Source organism: Phyllostomus hastatus, unplaced genomic scaffold (genome assembly GCF_019186645.2).
Source record: "Phyllostomus hastatus isolate PE091 unplaced genomic scaffold, TTU_PhHast_1.1 phas_contig_40, whole genome shotgun sequence".
Classification (NCBI taxonomy): domain Eukaryota; kingdom Metazoa; phylum Chordata; class Mammalia; order Chiroptera; family Phyllostomidae; genus Phyllostomus; species Phyllostomus hastatus.
The window spans coordinates 58,001,948-58,021,386 of record NW_025333872.1 but is presented as its reverse complement, the minus strand read 5'-3'; the positions used below and the strand labels follow the sequence as shown (position 1 = coordinate 58,021,386).

The 19,439-nt window shown below is 43.6% G+C and overlaps 2 protein-coding genes across 4 annotated transcripts in view; one reads left to right on the top strand and one right to left on the bottom strand.

Annotated features, from left to right (window-relative positions):
- Positions 1 to 64: 64 nt before the first annotated feature.
- On the bottom strand, positions 65 to 3,402 carry SMPD2 (sphingomyelin phosphodiesterase 2). Of its 3 annotated transcripts, none has more exons than XM_045844010.1 (11): positions 3,116 to 3,402; positions 2,856 to 3,037; positions 2,530 to 2,626; positions 2,339 to 2,415; positions 1,901 to 1,994; positions 1,668 to 1,757; positions 1,351 to 1,433; positions 1,091 to 1,223; positions 896 to 1,000; positions 566 to 719; positions 65 to 467 (listed from the first exon to the last, which is right to left on the bottom strand). In XM_045844010.1, the coding sequence occupies exons 2-11, from the start codon at positions 2,903 to 2,905 to the stop codon at positions 79 to 81; spliced, it is 1,272 nt and encodes a 423-aa protein (XP_045699966.1). In that variant the 5' UTR covers positions 2,906 to 3,037; positions 3,116 to 3,402; the 3' UTR covers positions 65 to 78. The 3 variants fall into 3 exon arrangements, with proteins under 3 accessions (XP_045699966.1, XP_045699968.1, XP_045699969.1); XM_045844012.1 differs by having other exon boundaries at positions 3,154 to 3,402; XM_045844013.1 differs by having other exon boundaries at positions 2,856 to 3,031; positions 3,154 to 3,402.
- Positions 3,403 to 3,513: 111 nt separating this feature from the next.
- PPIL6 (peptidylprolyl isomerase like 6) overlaps positions 3,514 to 19,439 on the top strand; it is a 32,298-nt gene continuing 16,372 nt past the window's right edge. Inside the window, exons 1-6 of the mRNA XM_045843560.1 lie at positions 3,514 to 3,648; positions 6,899 to 6,994; positions 9,918 to 10,106; positions 13,403 to 13,465; positions 13,572 to 13,719; positions 19,033 to 19,089. Of these exons, the coding sequence (XP_045699516.1) occupies positions 3,514 to 3,648; positions 6,899 to 6,994; positions 9,918 to 10,106; positions 13,403 to 13,465; positions 13,572 to 13,719; positions 19,033 to 19,089 (688 nt within the window). The remainder of the gene's footprint in view (positions 3,649 to 6,898; positions 6,995 to 9,917; positions 10,107 to 13,402; positions 13,466 to 13,571; positions 13,720 to 19,032; positions 19,090 to 19,439) is intronic.

The following is a 19,439-nucleotide window of genomic DNA, read 5'->3' as shown; positions in this document are numbered from 1 at the left end:
AACTATGACAATCACCGTGATCACTGGCCCCATCGCTGCCTCTCCAAGGAAAAGGCAGAGCCACCAAAGTCTCAAGATTTATTGGTCCTCAGCCCTGTTCCCCTCCTGATGCCCCAACAACAAGGCTGGCTGAGACTCTGGGCCCAAGTCCTGGGCTCCCCTTGCCCTTCCCAGCACATGGTGGAGCTCAGCCCGAGCCCTACATAAGCCCTTGACCTCCTGTATGTGGAAGAGATAGACTGCACCTGCCCCCAGCATCAGTCCTACACTGGGAGTCCAAAGCAGTATGGCAACTTCCCTGACCTCTCCTCCAGCAACCAGGGCACAGAGCAATGCGAGGAGAAGCAGCCCTAGCCCAATCACGTAGCCAGCGAAGGTGGCCCACCAACGAGCTTGAGCCACAGCCAGATCCAGCTCTGTCCAGGCCTCCCTTAGCACACTGATCAATGATGACCTCTCTGCTGGTCCTAGAACAAGGCAGGGCAGTGGAGCAAGAGAGAGGATCAGAGTGGAAAGGCTGTCTTGTGGTGGGGAGGGACCAATGGAAAGGATGTGGGTAACTCACCATTGGTAGAGCTGGGATTTTGCTGGGGTGGGCTGTGTTTCACACACAGAGTAGCCATCAGGGCCTCATGATCGGAGAGTGGGGAACCACTGTGAGGGTCATGGCCTGTAGTAGTTTTGAGAGTCTTACAGGAGATGTAGAATCCAGAAACAGCCTGGGGAAAGTAACGGCCAGAGAGAAACAGATCTTCCCAGGGAACCAGCTCCGAGCTGTCCCATTCCCCAGGCATCAGTGAACTAAGACTAGAGTAGCTGCACAAAGGGTCAGTACAGGTCCATGAGAGATGAAGAGACACAGTGGGTGAAGGCACACTATGGGGAGGGGCCTGACCTTATAAAGCACATAGTCGATGCGGACGCCACAGGGAAATGGCTCCAGCTCCTGCTGGTTGACATAGCAGTTCTGAGGTACCATTGTACAGCCTTCTTCAGAGCCCTAGGTGAACAGTTGGCTTGTGCTAGGATGTGGGGAAAGAAGGGCAAGAAGGTGGGCGTCCAGATGGAAAACAATCAAGCAGGTCCTCACCTTGAAGTCCTGGGTCTCCAGGTAGGCATCATGCAGCCCTGTCCACTCCTTCAGCAGGCGGTAGCCCAGGTCCTTCGGGTGCAAGTTGAGGTCCCCACACAATAGAACGACATCAGCCTTCTTGGATGTATGGCTAGGGGAACCAGGTGAGTGAGGCAAGAATTCCTCCCTAGCCAGCTCTGCCCTGTAAGTGGGGCCTTGGCCACCGCGCAGCCCCCGGACCCCATCCCACATCCCTCGTCAAGCCCAGGCTCACACACTGGATGAAATGGGCCAGTTCCCAAGCTTGGGCCACACGATGTGCTAGGTAGATGTCCTTCTGTCGATTGTACTCTGCGTGAAGCTGAATAAGATTAATGAGTTTACAGCGGGTGAGAATGAGGGTCCCAAGGGCAGGTCTAAATTAAGCTCCTGTCACTTGGCATGATGCTTGATAAAGAATGGGTGAACCTTGCCTATTGACTAGGAGATCCTGCCCCCACACCTCACCCCCAGGCAGCCCAGCTAGAGGATTCCATCTCTCCCTTCCAGTACCAGGTTGCCTGTCCCAGCCCTCAGCACCGCCAGCTTCACTCACATGGGTCACATAGGCATTGAGCACCAGTCCGCTTAGATGGAGTACCAGCAGTCCCACAGCCTTCCCACTGAACCAGTCACCATGATGGATCTACAGGCAGGAAGGGGCAGGAACTCAAGGCACTGCTCCCCTCTTTCTGCCCACCCCCCCACAACCCTAGGAAGGCTGCCTCTCTTAGCCAGTTAGTGGGGGGGTCGGTAAGGGAGGCAGATGAGGTCGGAGATCAGGCATACCATGTAGGGGTAGCCATTGAGACTGTAGACATGCTGGGTAAATTCCTGGATTGGGTGTTTGGAGAAGACACAGAGGCCACTGCCAATGATGCCACTGGAAGACAAATCCTGATTAATGGCCAGAAGAGCAGGGAAAAAAAAGACCTAGTCCTCTTCCCTTCCCTTGTCTTCCAGCACTTATCAGCTATTTTTTAAATCTCTGCTGTTGGAACCAGCTCTGGGACCCAGCTCAAAGCAATAGAACTTTGTGGGACTACACCATGACCTGATGACAGGGCTGAGATAAACTGAAGAGCTAGGATCTTCCTGGTTCCACCCTCTCCGGCTTCCACACCCAGAGGAGAGGATGCTGGGGGACAGGAAGGAGGGTGCAGCCAGGATAGGGTAGGGCTGGCAGGGCCAAGAGCCTCCAGGCTTCCAGGCCAGAAGGGTTCTCACCTCCTAAAGTAGTGTGCAGCTGGGTAGGTGGGAGACAGCTTCTGTCGCAGGTCCTGGAAGTCCTGCTCACTCCACACCTGCGGGGGGAAAGGGTGAGGATGTCTGCCTGGCTCTTCCCCACAGAGAAGGTCTATTCCTACTCCCCCCCCTTCCCAGCCCGGGTCCCACCACGCAAGTTCCATACAGCCCACCTCCTCCAGTAGAGCTAGGTCGAAGCTCTCCGTGTTCAGAAAGTCTCCTAGGCGCTTCATGCGATCTGCTCGGTGCTTGCTCAGGTAGGGAATGCCCCTAAGGACAGAAGGACCAGGGGAGGTAACTACTGGGAGTCCTCAGCCCTCTGGACACCGCTGGAGCTGGAGCCAGGTGTGGGTTTTGGCGGTGCACGTTCCCGCAGCACCCGAAGATTGTAGGACAGGGTAGATAGAGCCCTCGCCCGGATGTGAGGATGGCCTCCTTCCTCTGGCTGTGTGGGTGCGACTGGGCCGTGGCCCATATCCCACTCCGCAGGACCACTCACCAGCAGTTGAGGTTAAAGACCCTCAGTCGCAGGGAGAAGTTGGGCTTCATGGCAGGGACGGTCCCGGGACGCGGGACAGCTCGGCTTCCCCAGCGACCGCAGCGGCCGGGACCAGTGTGGGCTGGCAGCGCCTCTTCCCAGGGCGGTGCGCACAGGTGGTCGGCTCCGCTGTCACTCTGCCCCTAAGGACGTAGGTCCTAAGTCCGGAAGGCTTAGGCCAGTGACCCAGGCACTGCACCTGAGACAGACTCCCGCGTTACCCCAGCAACTGGCCAGCTGGCCCAAACTGGCTGCCCACCAAACCGGAAAGGCGATCTGCAGCGACACCCGGGAGGTGATTGAAGGTGAGGGCCGCGCGTGAGGGGGACCGGAAGAGTGCCGAGCCGCACTGAGACACAAGAGGCGCGGGGCTCCCGGTTCTTCTCCCCCGAATCCTGTCCCTGGCTGGCCGCGGCGGCCCGAGCACCCTCTGGCTCCGGCCAGCGCGCCCTGCCGCGGTGTTTTCCGGCTCACCAGCAACAGGCGTACAAGCCTCGCAGCTGCTGCCCGCCCCGCCCTAGCTCCGCCCCCCTCCCCCCTGCGAGCGTCGGGGGCGGGGCCTAGCCGTTGTCTCGGCGACACGCAGTGTTTGTGCTCCGACTAGTCCCATAGCGCAGTCATGTCGGCACCGCAGACTTGCGGGCAGAGGTCGGTCCCAGGCCGCTCGCAGTCGCCGCCCGAGCAGCCGCTGCAAGTGAAGGTGGTGGGGCTCTTCAAAAGCTCTAGCTTTCAGATTGCGAAGAGCACAGCTGAGGTAACGGCGAAGAAACTACAAGTGCGGGAGGCCCTTCCCATTTCCCAGCCTCGCGCCCTGGTGCCGGGGGTCTACGCTCGGAGAGGGGCGTGTCCCGGCTGAGCCCGGCGGGTCGGTTAGGATTTGCGCGAGAAGGGGAAAGTGCGGGTTCGTAGAGCGGGCATTCCACTTCGAGAAGGGCTGCCTTTAAAGGGCCTTCCGAGTGAAGAACCTTGCTGGGAATAAAGGTAATTCCTGCCCTCTACATAGCCACACAGTTTATTCCACATTAATTTTTAAATGAAATTATAGATTTTTAAAATTCATGAAAAAATGTTTAGGAAAAAGTGTAACCATATAATTAGCAGAATTTTTACAGACTCCCACTCCGATTGTTGAAAACTATTCGTTCGGGAAGGTTTTTGGTTTTAATTTAAATTTTTTATATTAGTCACTGCATTCCAATCGAATTATGGGCTGACGGGGATTTCTCTTTCTTTTTTAAAAGATTTTATTTATTTATTTATTTATTTGTAGAGAGAGGGGAAAGGAGGGACAAAGAAGAGAAATATGAATGTATGCGAGAAACAAATCGGTTACTTCTCCCTCGCCCCAAGTCCACATCTCACGCATCTGCCCTGACAGGGACTGGAACAAGCAACCAAAGGTCCGCAGGCCAGCTCTCAATCCACTGAGCTACACCAGCCAAGACAGATTTCTTAATAAATGACTGACCATGAGGTGCTTCCGAAAATACAGATATTTCTTTGTAAACACACAGAATGATATAGAAGGAAAAACACTTTAATTGGAAGAATGTGGCTAAGTCAGTAATGTTGCGGCACACCTATAACCCCAATGCAGGGGAAATGTAGAAATCTATGAAATGTTGAAATGTAGAATTCAGCCCTTTGCTCCAGAAATGTTGCTCTAACATTACGCCAATCTTCTCTCCTTCAAAACCCCACCAGACTCCAAGACAATACCTTATGTATGTATCTCACAAAGTACCCAGCTGGATAATTGACACAAAATGTTGCCAAATAGAAGAAATCTTAAATTCCTACCTCACCTACTCCAAGTCCACAGAGTTAAAGAAAAGTTTGTAATTATGTCAAATCAGGAAATAGTAACTACCTTATGAAATAGGTAAAAGTTACATCAAAATGAAGAATGATCAAAGTCTGTGGAAATGATACAAGGATCATGTAAAGTAGAAATTGAGGGTTGTGTTAGTTGGGCTGATGGAATTAGCATAGTTTTATAACCTAAGTTGTATTTCATATGTTTGAGGGGGGTTTTCTCCTTTGTTTCTCTTAGCTCCTTTTCTGAAGGCACATGTTTTCTGCACCTGCTCCACACTGGAGACAAGGTGTTGTCAATGTTTGGGGGTGAAGTCCAGATATTAAATTATTAGGCCGTTGGGGCCATAGTTTCTCCATGGCCACCACTCAGTTTTATCCTTGTGGTGCAAAAGCAGCCACAGAGTATGTAAATGGATGGCGAGTTTCCAATAAAACTATTATGCACACTGAAACTTGACATGCATGTAATTTCACATGATGTGAAATATGATTCTTTTGTTTTTTTCAACTTAGTGGTTTTTCAACTTACTTGGTTTTTTAGAGCTAAAAATTATTCTTAGCTCTAATGTCAAAAAACAGGCTGGGGGTCAGATTTGTTCCACTGGCCAGGTTGCCAGTGTCTGTCATAGAACACGCCAAGTCAAGAAAACAATATCTTCATTATATCAGTAGTGATCATTTTCCCTCTCATAAACTTTTGCCTACTGTAGCTCTATATGAATATGAAAACATCAATGTGAATTCAGTTTTTACTTAAATGATCCTAGAAAACATGATCATTTGTGAGCAATCCCAGATGCAAACTAACTGACAAAGATTCAGATTTGTAAAAAGTATTGCACATATTCTAATTTGGATGTAGTCCATTCTAGAACAAACACTAAATTATGAAGAAAGTATGACTACATATGCTTAATTTGAAAACCATTGGGTTTGTTAATCATTCTAGGTGGTCCCTCAGTTCGAAACAGTCATTCTACACAATTCCCTCAGAGTGAGCACAGAGACTGGAATTGAGAAAAAAAGGACACATCATCTGTTGGTTGGGGACAGTAGACTAAGAAGGCAATGGCCAGATTGCTGTTGCCCTCTTCTGCTGTCCCTGGTTCCAAGGCAACATGCACTCACATTGCGGCTTTCTTCCACTTGAAATATCTACTCTTGACAAAGCGTGCCAGATCAGTGTTCTCTTAGACCAGGGGTGTCAAACTCATTTTCATGGGGGGCCACATCAGCCTCGTGGTTGCCTTCAAAGGGTCAAATGTAATTGTAGGATTGTATAAATGTGACTACTCCTTAACTGTTAAGGAGTTGAAATTACATCTGGCCCTTCAAAGGCAACCAGTGTGGCTGATGTGTCCCCCCGTGAAAATGAGCTTGACACCCCTCTTAGACGATGGCAGAAGAGGCCAGCTGTCACTTTTCCTGTTGGCCCATCTGCTCCTCAGACCCACTCAGAAAACAGGCCTAATTGTTACTGCCTCAACTACCTTTTTTGCTTTAAAAGGAAGGAAAGTATAACATATTAGGAACCAAAATATTTTATTTTTAACGAGGATTATTAACCACTAAGAATGTTCTCTGATTCATATAGACAATTAATATACAGCATGTTAAACCAAAACATGCTCATTATCTAAACCTAAACATACTTAGTATTTACTTATCTCTTTCCCAAGAGGTATAACCATAACAATATCCTTTTGGTCATTCTCCATATATCAGTGAATTAAATCAATACATTTATTTCTTTTAGTTAAAAGTATCCATAGATCTATTGAGATTTAGTAAGAGCTTAATTGAGGGGAAAAAATGGTCCTAAAAGAACATAGTAGATCACAGAACTGTTGGCACAAACTCATTTATTCAGATGTTTATTCAGTGGCTATGTGTGAGTGATCTATTACATGCCAGATGCTGAGGCCAGTGGAAGTATGTGAAAACTAAGACACAGTCTTTGCCCTCAAGGGGCTTATGCTCTACAGATGAGAGACAAATAAGACAGAGCCCCAGCCTGGGCCGGGGCGTGACTCAATGGAAGTGAGCACACGGGACCTCAGAGTGCCATGCAGCCTGGGGATGTGCTGTATAAAACTTCTTGGAGACCCCATGAAAATTGGGGCAAAATGATTGCTACTTTAAAAAAGGAACTTTCTCTAAAATAATTATTCTATTTTGAAACCTAGAGTCTGAAGAGTAATTTTCCATCCAAATTTGAAGATCCTATAATAGTTCCTCTTCAAGATTTTGCATGGGATCGATATCTACAGGAGAAAAAACGGGTAAAGGATATTTGAGCTGGTGGAAACAAGTGAAGTTTTGCCTGAAGTATTTATGCATTGTTCTGGGAAAACTGAAGTAGTAATTTTAGTGCAACTAAAGTTTATTTCTTTAAATTATGCACTTTTCCTAAATTATTTCAATCATTTTACCAGGCTGATTTTAAGAAAAAGTAAAACATTTACAGGATTTTCTTTTGGAAGGCATGAGATAAAGGTAAGCTTTAAACTCTCAATGCTGCTACCTACCCCTGTTGATGGCTGCCCCTCTTTCCCTGCACATCCCTTACACTTTCTGGCGCTCAGGTTGCTATGGCTTGCCACTCTTACTCTAGAAGGTTTGGTTTCGGAGCATAGATGTAATGAGGAGCTTGTGTTGGGCTGTTGCCTAGGGCAGCTCTGATGACAGGCACCAAGTTCCCACAGGGTGGCATTGTTCCAGTTGAAGCTTGCTTCTCTACATCTCCCCCCTCACAATTCCCTTGGAGACCCCAGGGCTAGTGGAGCTTGTGCAGGGAGGGCAGATCAGTTTTCTCTTTGGTGCCAGCCCTGATAAGTTGGTAGTGCCGTCAGCAGCATATGATATGAAGGATTCTGAAGTGGCATCCTGACTCAGCAACATCTGGTGTTGCGGGGGAGGTGGAATGGTGTACACCCCTTGCCAGACCCCCTAGTCCAGTCCTGTAGAGAGTCCCAGTCCTGGTTTCCCTGCCCCACCCCATCTTGCCAGTAGCTGATGAAATCCCATTTTGCCTGACCAGAGCAGTTTCAATTGTTTTGTGCCTGGTTGCACAAGGAGGTCCTGTGGCCTTGTGATTATCATGTAGACAGTGTCGCTTTACCTGAGACCACTTCACTCTGCAGTCACATAAGTAACGCAAGACTGAGCCCTGAATACCACTTGTTAAGTCTCATACCATTTTCATAGCCTTAATGCATTTTCATTGGCATTCGAATAGAACCATAGCAAACACGTGTGATGCTTATTATATATGTCAGACACTATTCTAATAGCTTCTAATGTATATTTACTCTAATCTTTACAACTAGGGCGACCAATGGTCCTGGTTTACCTGGGACTGAGGAGTTTCCTGGGATACAGAAATTTCAATACTGATGCTGGGTCAGTCCTGGGCAAACCATGACAGTTGGTCACTCTAACATAAAACAAAGTTTTTCTTCATTTTTATCATCAAACTTACTATACTGTGTACCAGCATCATGCTCTCACTTCCAAGAGAGCCACGGTCTCACACTTTGGCTTGCACCTGCTCCTCTTACATATTCCCTCTGTACTCTTAAAGAGTAATTTCCCACCCCTTTCAGCCAAGGTTACTGACCTTGACATGTTTTGTGTTCCCTTCCCCCTGCCTTTCTCACAGGGCCTGAAGGAGGCTTTCTAGATATGCATTGCTGCTTCTTCCCACCTATTCTTTATTCCCTATCTTTCCTGCCTTCCCTCTCTCACCGCCATCTCCTGGATACTTGTCACTTTAACCTCTTCTTCCTTTTCAGGCCAGTATTTTGCCCTTGAGTGTAAGTGTCGTGTCATGTGTTCGATGCCGTGCTGCTTAGCATTCAAGGTTAGGTCCGGGCTGGCCTTGTGCTTCAGCAGAATGTTGCACGCTTGAAGGATGGCTTCAGGGCTTTCGAAATGCCTTTCTCTCCCTTCCCAAAAAAGTGGCGTCATACGTCATAGTGCTGGAAAGCCCAGAAGCCATTGGGTCCAGCCCACTGTCTTGAGGCAGGCGAGGAGGTCCCCTCATGTACAGAAGACACACCGAGAAAAAGCAGCCTCTGAATAAAGTGTACCTTCTACTGCATTTCTTCCGCCAAGGGAACTAAAATATCCACAGTTAAACTTTCTCTCCCCCTTTCAAAGTTTTGTGTCCTGTGAAATGTGATAACACTGGTAAATTTAAACAGTCCAGGGAGTATTGACTCATAAGCTCTTATCAGTGATTTACAGTTCAACATGAACTGTATGCTCTTCCTTGAAGCAGATTGGAACCGAATATGAAATCTCCTGAGAGGAGCTGAAAACGGAGCAAGTTGGCAGAAGGAAGGCAGGCTGTTCCCCCAAACCAGCATTTCTCTAAGTGCAGCCTCAGACTAGCAGCATTAGCACCTCCTGGGATGTTGTTAGACATTGCATTTCTAATGTAAATTCTCAGGCCCCACCCCCAAATCAGAAACTCAGAAGAGGCTCAGGAATCTGTAATTCTGATTGCCTGCTAAAATCAGCTGTTCCAAATTGGCCATGGTTTTGCCAGGACCACCACTGGGTGATAATAAACCAGATCTCTTTGAAGGGGACATTACTCAGTGGCCACACACTGGGACCTAGGAGGTTGACTGCCGGGGTCATGTGGACGAACGCACTTCATTTCGAAGGGCTTAGTACCTGCAAGTGTTGATGCAGGTGGGTTCTCTTCCTCACTGCCCTGGGGAGCCCAGAAATTCCTGCCAGCCCTCTCAGGAGGCATTCCTTCACTCTGACCCTCCTCTGTCAACAAAACATTCTTTCCATCCTTCACACCGAAAAGCATGCCTGGCTCAGAACCCCGACCTTTCCATGTATGCACACAGTACAATGTGCTTCAGATACGATGCCAGAGATGGCCCTTTGTTTTCAAGTTACTATGACAAGCTTGCTACACACACACAGATTTTTACTACCAGATTACCGTGTATTTTCTATGACTACCATTTTTAAGATTACTTTTAGGTCATTATTTGCTTTCAGTGATGTCCGAGTCTTGAAAAATGTTCTTACACTCTTTTTGAGAGCAAAATTCTGAAAAGTGGCAAGAAACATATTTCTTTAAAGATTCAGTCCTCCGGTTGAACCCAAGCTCTGGCTTGTGGGGTTAGCAAGGTTTTTTTCTTTCTTTCTTTGTTACTTTTTTTTTCTTTTTCTTTACAGGAACTTAAGAATGAAGTCTGGGAATATTCTGCCTATGTCATGTGTTTTATTAATGATCTGCTCCTGGGTGATGCGCTTGATCTTCAGAAGTGGGCCCACAAAGTGTGGGATGTAGTTGATTTTAAGCCCCCTGCACTTTATGAGGCACTTACTGTGGATTATTCTGCTAAATTCTTAAGAGACACCAAGGCAAGTTACACTAAACTTTAAAGAAGTCGACTCAGCATTATTTACTGATATCCTAGTGAAGGGAATGTAAGAGTATGAGACCAGGTTTGCTGAGGATTACATAATATGGGAGGGCTTGTCTTGGTGGTGGTTAAACAAGCCTGGATCTCAGCAGTCAGGGGCATCCCTGTTCAAACATCTCCACTCCCCTGCAGGGGTGTCCAGCCCGTGGCACACGGGCCACATGTGGCCCAGGATGGCTATGAATGCAGCCCAACACAAAATCATAAATTTACTCAAAACATTGTGAGATTTTTTGTGATTATGTATCATAATGTATTTAATGTGTGGCCTGAGACAGCTCTTCTTCCAGTGTGGCCCAGAGATGCCAAAAGGTTAGACACCCCTGCAAGGTTTATCATCATTCATTTTAAGGTATAAAGATTCCACTTCAGAGGTCAAGCCTGTCACTCATCCACCTTTAGTGAATGTGTGTGTGTGTGTATATATTTTAAAGATTTTATTTATTTACTTCTTAGTAAGATAGAAAGGGAGGGAGAAAGAGAGAAAGAGAAACATCAAAATGTGCTAGAGATATACATCAGTTGATTGTCTCTCACATGCCCCCAACTGGGGAACCTGGCCCACAATCCAGGCATGCGCCCTGACTGGGATTGAAACTGCAACCTTTTGGTTCACAGGCTGGTGCTCAATTCACTGAGCCACACCAGCCAGGTCTAGTGAGTATTTTAAGTAATGCTTCTGACACCTAAGTGACAGATACTGCACTAAGAGCATGGAAAGTTTGAGAAGAAAGGTGACATTTTAAAGCATGGCACAGTTGGTGAGAACAGGAGTGGACAAGCTGTGGCATTGGGGTTTCCAGGGGCAGAGGACAGTCATGGATGGCAATAGAGACAAAAGTACTTTGTAATTTTGCTCAGACACATTGTAGCAACAACTATCACATGCTGAAAATCACTTCTTGCTTGTGGTGGCCGGGCCCACACAAAGACCTGTGTCTTTCTGAGCCATGCAAAGGCAAAGACCAGTAACTTGCATCACTGTGTCAGCACTGCTTTGAACAGAATCAGAGACATAGTAGGTGCTCAGTGAATCTTCGGTTGAATAAACAATGCACTTGGAAAATGCTGGAAACTGGGGTGTGAGGAGGAATTCAATGTTCACAGCAGTCCATTCCAGAAGGACAGGACTGCAGAAGTACATGGTGTACTCTGGGAACAACTGGGAAAAGCAAGGAGACCAGGGTTAGTGGAGAAACAAGGCTGGGAAAATGAGAGTATTGGTCATACTTAGCTACTCTGATTAGCTTAAGGAAAAAAGGTATGTATTGACATGATGTTGGTAACCTTGCAATTGACAGGTAAGCTGGGGAACCTCTTGGGAAAGCAGGTAGAAACCAAGGGAGGCCTGGCAACAGGAAAACATGGGCAGCACCATACCCCAGGAATGTGCAGCCATGGGTGCCCCCTGCCTGGATTTGAACGGCCACCTTCACTAAGAATAACTGCTCGGCTGGCCTTGTGTCCTTGTTGCTCTCTGGAGAGCCAAGGAGCAGGCAAGAGCACCTAACTTGTGGAGCTGAGGTCATATCCCTGCACCTGGCACTCGCAGGAGGAGGAGGGGGAGAACTGGCCCCGATAGGTTTTACAGAGAGTGGTGGGCCCTGTGGGGAATTCCCCAACCAGGAATGTGTCCCGCTGTGAGGTAGGAAGAACACCCTAACAGATCCATTAAAGAGAGTTGAACTTACCATCCATTCTGAATCAAGGAGTTAGATTTTATTTAGAAGGAAGCCAAGCCAACAGAACTTTCATAAAGAGTATGGTATAATCTCTCTGCTGTTTTTGAAAAACTTTTCAGGGGTGTGCAGGAACAGCCATTCGGAAAGCTGCTGTACTAGCAAGGGCTAGAGGTAATGACAGCTTGAATAATTAGGGCAATGAGGAGAGGGGCCTAGATTCTGGAGAAAACCCTTAGTTGTTTTTTTTTTTTCTTCCCCCAAATGGTAGATATTTGTTGCTGAGTAAAACCCTGGCAGGGACTTGTTTACTTCTGGGTTGGATTCATACACTGCAAGATTGTGTCTGCGTGTTCGGCTGCTGGGTGACGTTTCTTGTGCTGCCTTTATTTGCCCTCTTTTCATTCGAGTTTTCAGAATTATCTGCTCTCGACAACTACATAAAGATAAGATATTGTTGCACAAGGAAGCATGATTTTCAGTAGATCCTCTTTTTCCTCCTAAGCTTGTGAAGTTTATAATATTATGCCTTTTATTCTCAAGTTATAATCTTTTATAATTAAGAAATTGTAGTATAGAAGCTGAGAGGCACAAATTAATTATAATTAGTATGGATACCAGAATGTACAATATTATTTTAGTCTTTTAATTAAAAAAGAAAAAGTTTGAGTGACATAAAATTAATGATAGGGATACATTTAATAGTGATTTCATTTATGTTTCCTAGATTCTTAAGAAATAGGGCAGGACACATCATGGACCTTGTTAAATCAGGTGGCATTTTTATGTATGAGAACGGTATCTAAGATTTCAAATGTGTTCTGTTAGATGTGCCCTGATCCTTAAATGAATTCTACTGTGACTGAGACTAGCGCTTTCATTCTGATGCCTCTTTGTACGGCTAGGCAAGATCGCACAAATGTTAGCTGTCTGTACCAGAAAGGATGTCAGCTGAAAACAAGAGCCGGGAGCCCCTGAGAGCATGAGGACATACTTGTACAGCATCAAAAGCACAGCGTCTCTCTTCCCAGCCCCTGGAATCACACCTGCTATGGATTTAGCGGCCTTATTTTCCCACTCAGGAAGGCTGGCCTGGTTCTGGTTAGCTGAATCTGAGCTGTCTCTGAAAATCCAGACCACATGGTAACCAAATCCATGGCGCTCTCATTGGCTCTTTTCCCGAAATTACTCAGGAAAAAAGAGAATTCCCAGTCTCCTTCTTTACCCAAAGGGACTGACTGGTGTTCCTTTCCACACCTAGTTTGCAAGGTAGTGGATATCTAGGCCATGTGTTCTCAGGCTTGGGGACAGGTTAATGTTACTCAGAGCTTTGCTGCTGAAGGGTTTTAAAAAGCATGTTATTTAGGTTGTAAAACCTTGATATAGTAAAATGAAACAAAATTCTTTAAATTATTCTTTTAGCTGTTACATTCTCCACTGTTAATGCTGTTGACATCTTATCAATGAAAACAATATTGTTTGTTTTTTTGGTCATTTCTAAAATTTTCTTCCAAGACACTGACCTGCATTATCTTTTTCTCCTGAATTTTAATAGCATGACTTTGTGTTCTTGGACGTTTCTATTGCTTTTTCTCCAATTGGAAGATTGATTTTTGAGGTAAAAGGGTTTTTTTGTTGTTTTAGTAAGTTGTGGGGAGTGGGAATCGGTAACTGTTAAAATGTTAAATATTTAACCTTTGAAACCTTTAATCTTTATTTTTTAGCTGTACAGTGATGCCTGTCCCAAAACATGTAAAAATTTTCAGGTCTTATGCACAGGGAAAGCAGGATTTTCTCAAAATGGCATCAAGCTACATTATGCAGGTTCGATTTTTCATCGAATAGTACCAAATGGTTGGATACAAGGAGGAGGTAGGTTTGAAATCTTAAATACAACTGAACTGTAACATCAAATCAGAATTCAAAGTTTTACCTACCTTAGTGAAATGTACTATATTTTGCCATATATAAGGTAAACATGTTTTGCCCAAATTTTTGAGGGAAAATAAGGATGTGTATTATACATGGGTAGTACTAATTCCGTATCTATATAAATGTTTTTAATTCATTTATTTATGCTTATGCATTGAAACTGTAACTCTAGAAAGCAATAATGATATTCTTATGCAAAATAATACCCTGGAATATGATAATCAGTTTTGTTTTTAAATATAACTAAATAAAAAATTGAACTAAAATATTAAAACAAAAGATTTTTCTCCTGAAAGTTTGAGCCAAAAACATGGGTGTGCATTATACACAGCAAAATACAATATATAGAATTAGCTATATTTAATATTAGATGTTGTGTATATTTAAAGGATATTTCACTTGTTCATATTCTTTAAAAATTTCCTAATTATTAAACAAATTTAAAGTATGTTACTAGGAATAGTCTAAAATAAAGTAATACAATACAGTAGGGTAGCAGATTTTTAATTACCATATTTTGGGGGCTATAAGATGCACCCCCCCCAATTTGGGGGGAATGGTGGTGTGTCTTATAGTCCGAACATAGCTAACCTGGCTTGCTGTGAGGCGGGCAGCAGTGAAGCGGGGTCACAGGAGGCAGGAGCAAGGTTGCAGCTCCATTTGCCTCCCAAATGAGGGGGTGCATCTTATAGTCCGAAAAATATGGTAAATGTAGTTTAAAATGCTTATGTAAGGAAATAAGAGTACCTACAAAATACAGTGCTTTTAAGAAACATACTAAAGATGAGAATTTGAAAATAGAATAAATGGAAAACAACTTATTTCTTACCAAAAATGTTACATTGTTACAACTGAAAGTAAGATCTAGAGCAGCAATTTTCAACCTTTTTCATCTCATGGCACACATAAACTAATTACTAAAATTCTTCGACCCACCAAAAATTTATTTTTTGCTGATCTTACAAAAAAATAGGCATAATTTTGATTCATTCACACTGGACGGCTATTGTTGTCTTAGCTGTTGTCATTTTTTTATCTGACAGTTTAAGGGAAAAGAGGTCAGTACCCCTGACAAATAATCAGGTATTGCATGTTTTAAAAAATATGGAGGCACACTGGTTGAAAATGGCTGATCTAGAGCACTTTGGTTTCCTTTTTGCTTTCTTTCTAGGTCAGTACTTTGGCTTTTATACAGACTAGGTGCCTGGTTAACAACACAAAATTAAATTTGGGAGGCCCTTTGGGAAATAACCCATAGGAAGCAGTCAGTCAGCAATTTAAAAATAATGGCTTAGGAAAAACCAGAACTCGTAGATACAGATAACAGTATGGTGATTACCAGAGGGAAATGGGGGTGAGGGAAGGTAGAGGAGGGCAAAGGGGGATAAATGGTGATGGAAGGAGACTCGACTTGGGGTGGTGAACACACAATACAGTGTACAGATGACATATTATGGACTTGTATACCTGAAACCAATGTAATTTTATTAACCCATGTACCTTAATAAATTCAATTAAAAAAAAAAGAAAGGTCGAAGGTGAAAGAATGAAAAAAATATATAACATGTAAACACAAAGTGGAAAAAATTTGACTTGGTATGGGAGGAGATTTGCTTGAACTTGATGAAATATGCAGAGGTTTAAAATAATGTTTAATTATTTTTCTGTAATCTGGAACACTCTGAGGCTGATGAGGAGAAAAATGTAAATTTAATCTGAGTATGTTGTGTGTAAATCAGCTGTTTTCCCCCCAGTTTCTCCAAAAGGAAATCAGACCACCAGATCACCAATACTGTTATCTAACCTCGTTATTTTCCACTTAATTTATATGCTGTGAATCTTCCTATGTCAGTATACATAAACATAAAATTTTAGGATCTGCCTAATTTTTCATCATGTTGCTATACCAATTTACTTAATTCACCATTGGTGAACATTTAGTTGTTTTCAATCTTTTGTTAGTATAAAACAGTCCTCAAGGGGCTCAGCATCCTGGCACTCAGTTCAGCGTTGACCCTTACGTGCTGGGCTCCCAGTTGCTATGCTCTTTTTCGTCTTGGTTTGTTTTTTCAGTAAACCTCCCTGCCCACCTCCAGTTCCCCCAACCCCTAGAGTAAGATTTGGAAAAGTGGGTCATGCTTATTTATTTGAAGTAAAATCTCCAAATATTAATAGTAACATGTACAGATCTTTTAAAAATTTTTTAATTACTGATTTCAGAGAGAGAGGAAGGGGGAGAGAGAGAGAGAGAGAGAGAGAGAGAGAAACTTGGACTTATTCCCGTATTTATGCATTCATTGGTTGATTCTTCTATGTACCCTGACCAGGGATCAAACCTACAACCTTGGTGTATTGGAAGAGCACTTTAACCAACTGAGCTACCTGGCCAGGGCTAGATTTTGGGTCAGGTATTCAAAATAGCGAAGCAGCAATGTTAATGACAGTTGGGAAAAAAATTTTGATTCCTAGATTCAAATCCAAACTGTTATGTGCAAGTTGTACCATGTTGAATAAGTCACTTAGCATCTCTGAACTGGCTTCTTAATTATAAAATGGAGATAATTATAATACCACAGGATGTGGTGAGGATTCAATGACCTGGTATATTGAAAGTGCCAAGCTCTGTAAACATTCTCCCTTCGGATGTTAGAATTCCACAGGGCTCTGTAGAATTTTGTAGTATGGGAGCTAAACGTGGTTTTGTGTTATGCCTTAGGATACCTTCAGGCATTATTTCTTGCCCTTTGGGACTAATAGGCTCTACATAGTCTTCACTCCTCACCCCACCCCCCACCCCAGCCCCTCTCTTCCCCTGACATCTCTCTCTCATTCTCTGTGCTCCACACACTGAGCTCCTTGCTGTTTCTGAAGCACATCAAGCATACATGTGCCTTGAGGTTTTTTGTCGTTTCTTTTGCTTGGGACACACTCTACCACCTAATCCTCCAGATATCCCCTTGCTACACCCCCTGATCTGTTTCTGTTTTTTGCCCAGAGTTCATCTTAGCAAGAACTTACCTGATCACCCTATTTAAAACTGCCACTTGCTCCCCACCCCCACACTCTTCTCCTTAACTCCTTCCCTGCTGCTTTTCTGTCCCCTTACTCTGCTTTATTACTCCTTCTTTATTTTTTCCCACCACTGGGCATTCTATTCTGTATTCTCAGTTAATGTATTGTCTGTTTCTCTTCAGTAAAATATAAGTTCCATGAGGGCAGAGATTTTTATCTGTTTCATTCACTGTTGTATCCCAGGTTTGAGAGCAGTGCCTGGCATATAATAGGTGCTTAAAAAGTATTTGTTGAGCTCTGGCAGGATGGCTCAGTTTGTTGGAGTATCATCCCATACACCAAAAAGTTGCCAATTTGATCCCCAGTTGGGGTGTGTACTGGGCTGGTGGGTGGGTGGGGGGGAACCGATCAATGTTTCTCTCTCACATCAATGTTTTTCTCTCTCCCTCCCTTCCTATCTCTCTAAAAAAAGATCAATTTAAAATTAGGTTGCATGAATGAATGAACAGATAGTTAAATGGGAAACATACATGCTATTCATTTCTAAAGTACAAAGTTAAAGATACCAAGTCATTAAGCCACTTTGGTAGGATTCTTTATCTGTGGTTCCCACAAGTTCTACTGTCTTTAGAAGGATCTCTTGAGATATTGCTTAATACATTTTATCATCCTCATCACCATAATGATCATAATGGTGGTGAAGGCGATGATAGTGAAAGGATGCATTCCACAAGCATGTGATGCTGCACAGTAGTAACAGCCACTACTGAGCGGGCACGACGCTCTGCCGGGGACTGCACTAAGTGCTCTACCTACACGATTTCATTGAACCCTCAGAACTACTTGGGAGGCACTTACCATTATCCATGTCTATACAGAAAAGGAACAACAGGCTCAGAAAAAGGTAAATAACGTTAAGATTTAAGTCAAAATCATCTGACCTTAAAGTTTACTATTAATTTGTTTTCAGATGTATAGAAATAATACCAGATATACAAGGCTGAATTCAAGGGGGTGGGTTATGGTCACACAAAGCATTAAATACTGATAGGTATCAATATAAAAAGTTCACCTGAGAGATCTAAAAGCAAAGAGTAGTAATGGTGTACAGACAACAAAGGAGTATCATTGGTGCTTAAGTGTTAGTAGGGGAGGGGAACCATCTGGACAGATTTGTCTGAGCAAAGCAAACTTTAGGATCTGAGGGAATAGGTGCTGGGGGACCCTTGTTCCCAGATTTAGCCTTCAGCCCTTCCAGCATGCTTCTGAGAGCTGCTGGGGGCTCTGGGTGAGTGATGAGAGAGTATTGGGCAGAAAGGGGTTGGAGACTTGAAGCTTATCAATTAACTTCTGAACTAGCTTTGTAAATAGTATAATTTAAATGCTACACGCCTTGTCCTGCATAAATTCTCTCCACATCTTGCTGTTGTATTCGATATGTTTAAATCAGCACAGATACTTTATAGATAAATTGTTCATACTGAGTTAAAATGGCATAGCCCTTCATTAATATTTATTGCACTCTGTATTCAAGGAGGGCGGATTAGAGAGCTGAGGACATGAAGAGGTACTGGGGAGGCTGGAGGCACAGAAGTCAGGCCTCAGAGACCTCTAGTTTCACTGGAATTAGCTGTGCTTCCCTTTTAGCTGTGGGTAGATTAACTGGTAGATGGAGGAGTTTTATACTAGGAGCATTGCCTAAGCCAAAATATGTATATAATGCAAAACAGGTCATATACATACTTTAAAAAAAACCTCATATTACAAAGGCACTTAATTTCCAAAATACTGGGGTTCCAAGGAATGAAAATTTAAACATTAATTCTTTTTAAATCATCTGTTTTTATTCTTGCTCTAAAAAGATCTTAGCATTTCTATTTTATCCTCTTGGTTTTTATTTTTTTGAAAAACAAGATAGACTATGGAATAACTTGTGAAGTAAGCAGAATGTATATGAATACCTTTTTAAAAAGCAGTATCAAATTATAGTGAAATAATTCATCATTTCAAAGTTTTGCATGATAATTTAACCTTCCTCCAAAAGTTATTAGGAAAAAAATAGGGCATTGAATGTAAAAGTGCTTAAAAAATGTAAGTGAAAGCATTACAGCGATATTTTCATGGTATAAAACTTACTGTAGTTGTTGGTATAAGGGAAATAACTTAAAGCATTTTTCCCCTACCAATATTGCACTTTCCTTTTTAGTTTCAGAATTCTAATGTTTATTTACTGTTTTGCAGATATAGTGGCTGGAAAAGGAGATGGTGGAGAGTCGATTTATGGACCAACATTTGAAGGTATGTATCTTTAAATTTTATCAGTCATATATTAGTTGATTATTCAAATTTAACAGGACAGGGCAATTCACAATTTCAAATAAAATAGTGTTTGGGGTAATACACTAAAAGTGGGAGTTAAAAATGGTACCCCGGTCTAGTCCAGAACAGTTTTGTGCACACATTTTTTCACTTTCCTAAATGTGTTATTTCTTTAGGATGAATTCCCAGAATGAGAGTTGTAGGGTCAAAGGGAATTAATATTTTTAAAGCTTGTAATTTGTAATTCTCAGAATTGGCCCCTTGACCATCCTCCTGTTTAGGCTATCTGGGATCCTGGGAAGATGGTAGTGGTGCTGGCATAGTTTATA

Coding starts and splice junctions, on each gene's coding strand:
- SMPD2 (XM_045844010.1), bottom strand. CDS start 2,905: ATGAAGCCCAACTTCTCCCTGCGACTGAGGGTCTTTAACCTCAACTGC. Junction 1,758..1,900: donor TCAATGGCTACCCCTACATG/GTATGCCTGATC, acceptor TCCTGCCTGTAG/ATCCATCATGGTGACTGGTT. Junction 720..895: donor TCGACTATGTGCTTTATAAG/GTCAGGCCCCTC, acceptor TACTTTCCCCAG/GCTGTTTCTGGATTCTACAT.